The sequence below is a fragment of the Aptenodytes forsteri genome, unplaced genomic scaffold (genome assembly GCF_000699145.1).
Source record: "Aptenodytes forsteri isolate BGI_AS27 unplaced genomic scaffold, ASM69914v1 Scaffold269, whole genome shotgun sequence".
NCBI lineage: Eukaryota > Metazoa > Chordata > Aves > Sphenisciformes > Spheniscidae > Aptenodytes > Aptenodytes forsteri.
In genome coordinates, this window is record NW_008794418.1 from 1,420,123 (window position 1) to 1,422,008 (window position 1,886).

At 62.2% G+C, this 1,886-nt stretch overlaps 1 protein-coding gene across 1 annotated transcript in view; it reads right to left on the reverse strand.

Moving 5' to 3' along the window:
* The window catches only part of TANGO6 (transport and golgi organization 6 homolog), a 26,317-nt gene that overhangs the window by 8,172 nt on the left and 16,259 nt on the right, over positions 1 to 1,886 (reverse strand). Inside the window, exons 12-13 of the mRNA XM_019474675.1 lie at positions 1,033 to 1,095; positions 124 to 633 (exon numbers count right to left, since the gene is read on the reverse strand). Coding sequence (XP_019330220.1) covers positions 124 to 633; positions 1,033 to 1,095 — 573 coding nt within the window. The remainder of the gene's footprint in view (positions 1 to 123; positions 634 to 1,032; positions 1,096 to 1,886) is intronic.

Genomic DNA, 1,886 nt, shown 5'->3' on the forward strand with positions numbered 1-1,886 from the left:
GACAGCAAGGTTGGAGGGCTCCGATAACATGGACCGTCCCCAGCCTGCCCCCAGCCCGCCGGCACGCTCAGCCCCAGCTCTGTGCCGCGGCGCAGGACAGGGACTGCGGCGAGAGCCTGGTACCTGGAGGATTTTCTCCTGAAGCCGAAGCGCCTCCGGATCCCGCTGCATGATCAGGCTGGAGAGGCGGCGCAGGGCGGCTGCCCGGCCAGGGGGCTGGCAGTCGTAGGCCGATACCAGGAGCTCCTGGAGCCCAGCCGGGGCCGGGCTGTCGGCACACGGGGCTGGAGCGGGACCCGCAGTGCCGGTCTCATGGCTCGCACTTTGCTCTTCGCTCCTCTCACTGGGAGCCGAGGGGCTGCTGCGGCCGTGCCGCGATGGTGCCCAGCCGCCCCCCGGGCATGGGGTTCCACCAGGGTTGCCAGCAGGGCTCTGCGCTCCTGTCCCCGGCTTCTTCCCCAGCACGCTGTCGGCAGCAGCACCCACCGTCCCAGGGGAGAAGGCCCCGTGGGTGCAGATGGTGATGCGCAGGTCCGTGGCCAGCTCCTGGGTGAGGGGCTCGGGATAGGTGCGGGAGAGCTCCTCCAGCAACGGCACCAGCCGCTTCAGCACGGCGAAGTCACCGGATTGCAGCTGCGGGAGGGAGAGAAGCAGCATTGGCACAGCCGTAACGGGAGGTTCGCTCCCCGGGATGCTCCTGGCAAGGCAGGCAGGCAGCCCAGAGTTGCACGAGCCCCAGAGGCCATTTCGTAGCCCCGTGGCAGCGCCAAGCCAGCCACCCTCCGTCCCCACCGCCCGAGCCGGGCTCCAGGCGCCACGAGCCGCTCTTGGAGACAGCGATGCCCCGTGGCCCCAGCGCTGATCCCAGCTGTGGCATCTCCAGCAGGGCAGCAGCCGGCAGCAGCCGCGACCTCGCCGGCCCGGCCCGGCGGTGCCACGGGAAAAGGTGGGAAGGGCAAGAGCCCAAATGAGAGCGGTGTCCGTGTCGGGGCTTGCCTTCGGTCCTGCCTTCCGTCCTGCCGTCAGTCCTGCCTGGAAGGAAGCTCCAGGCAAGGCAGCTGCGACCTGCCCCGAGGCTGCAGCGCCCGAGGGGGAGAAGTTCCTGCCCTAAACTGGATTTAACTGCTAATCCCAGAGGCAAAATCTGCACTGTAAGACCTGAAAAGTGATGCTTTAGCGGAGATTTTTGGGGAGCTTTTGGATGACTGTTTAAAAAAAAACCCTTGGCCATTGAAACCCAAACAGCTTTGCAGCTGCCTCCGAAACCTTTTGCATTCAATTAGCCGAGTTAAGTTGCTCCCATCAACGCCAGAGCGGGAGCAGGAGCTCGCCTGGGAGGGGGCCCATTAGAGCTGCGAGACTCTGGTTTTAAGTTTTCTTCAACTAAATAATGCCTCTTTTCCCAACGTTAGGAATTTAGCAATACGACACAATAAATTATCTTTTTCCATTAACAGCCGGATTTTCCTTTGGGCGAGTCCGGGGATGAAGCAACCCCGGCAGCTCAGTGATGTGAGCGCAAGCCGGAGTGATTGCAGCGCACCAACGAACGTGCGCTCGCTCCCCGACGGCAGTCCAGCTGGCACCAGGTAACGGGGTAACCGAGCAAGGTACCGTTTTTATAGAGGATTTTCAAGAACGGCACAGCCCACACCGGGAGGTTCGCTGCACTCCAGAGACAGAGCCCGTGGACGTGCCGGGATGCAGAGGCGGCAGCGTTGGTATTTAGAGACACGGTATGTGACTGCGCTGCTCTGTCAGCACCTTCTCAGAAGCGGATTTTGGATTATAAATTAATTAACCGGGCTCTCAGGGGTGCCCTGCCGGGATCAAACCCTCGGCCAGCACCCTGGCACCGCTCCAAGGGAAAAATAAAATAAAAAAAA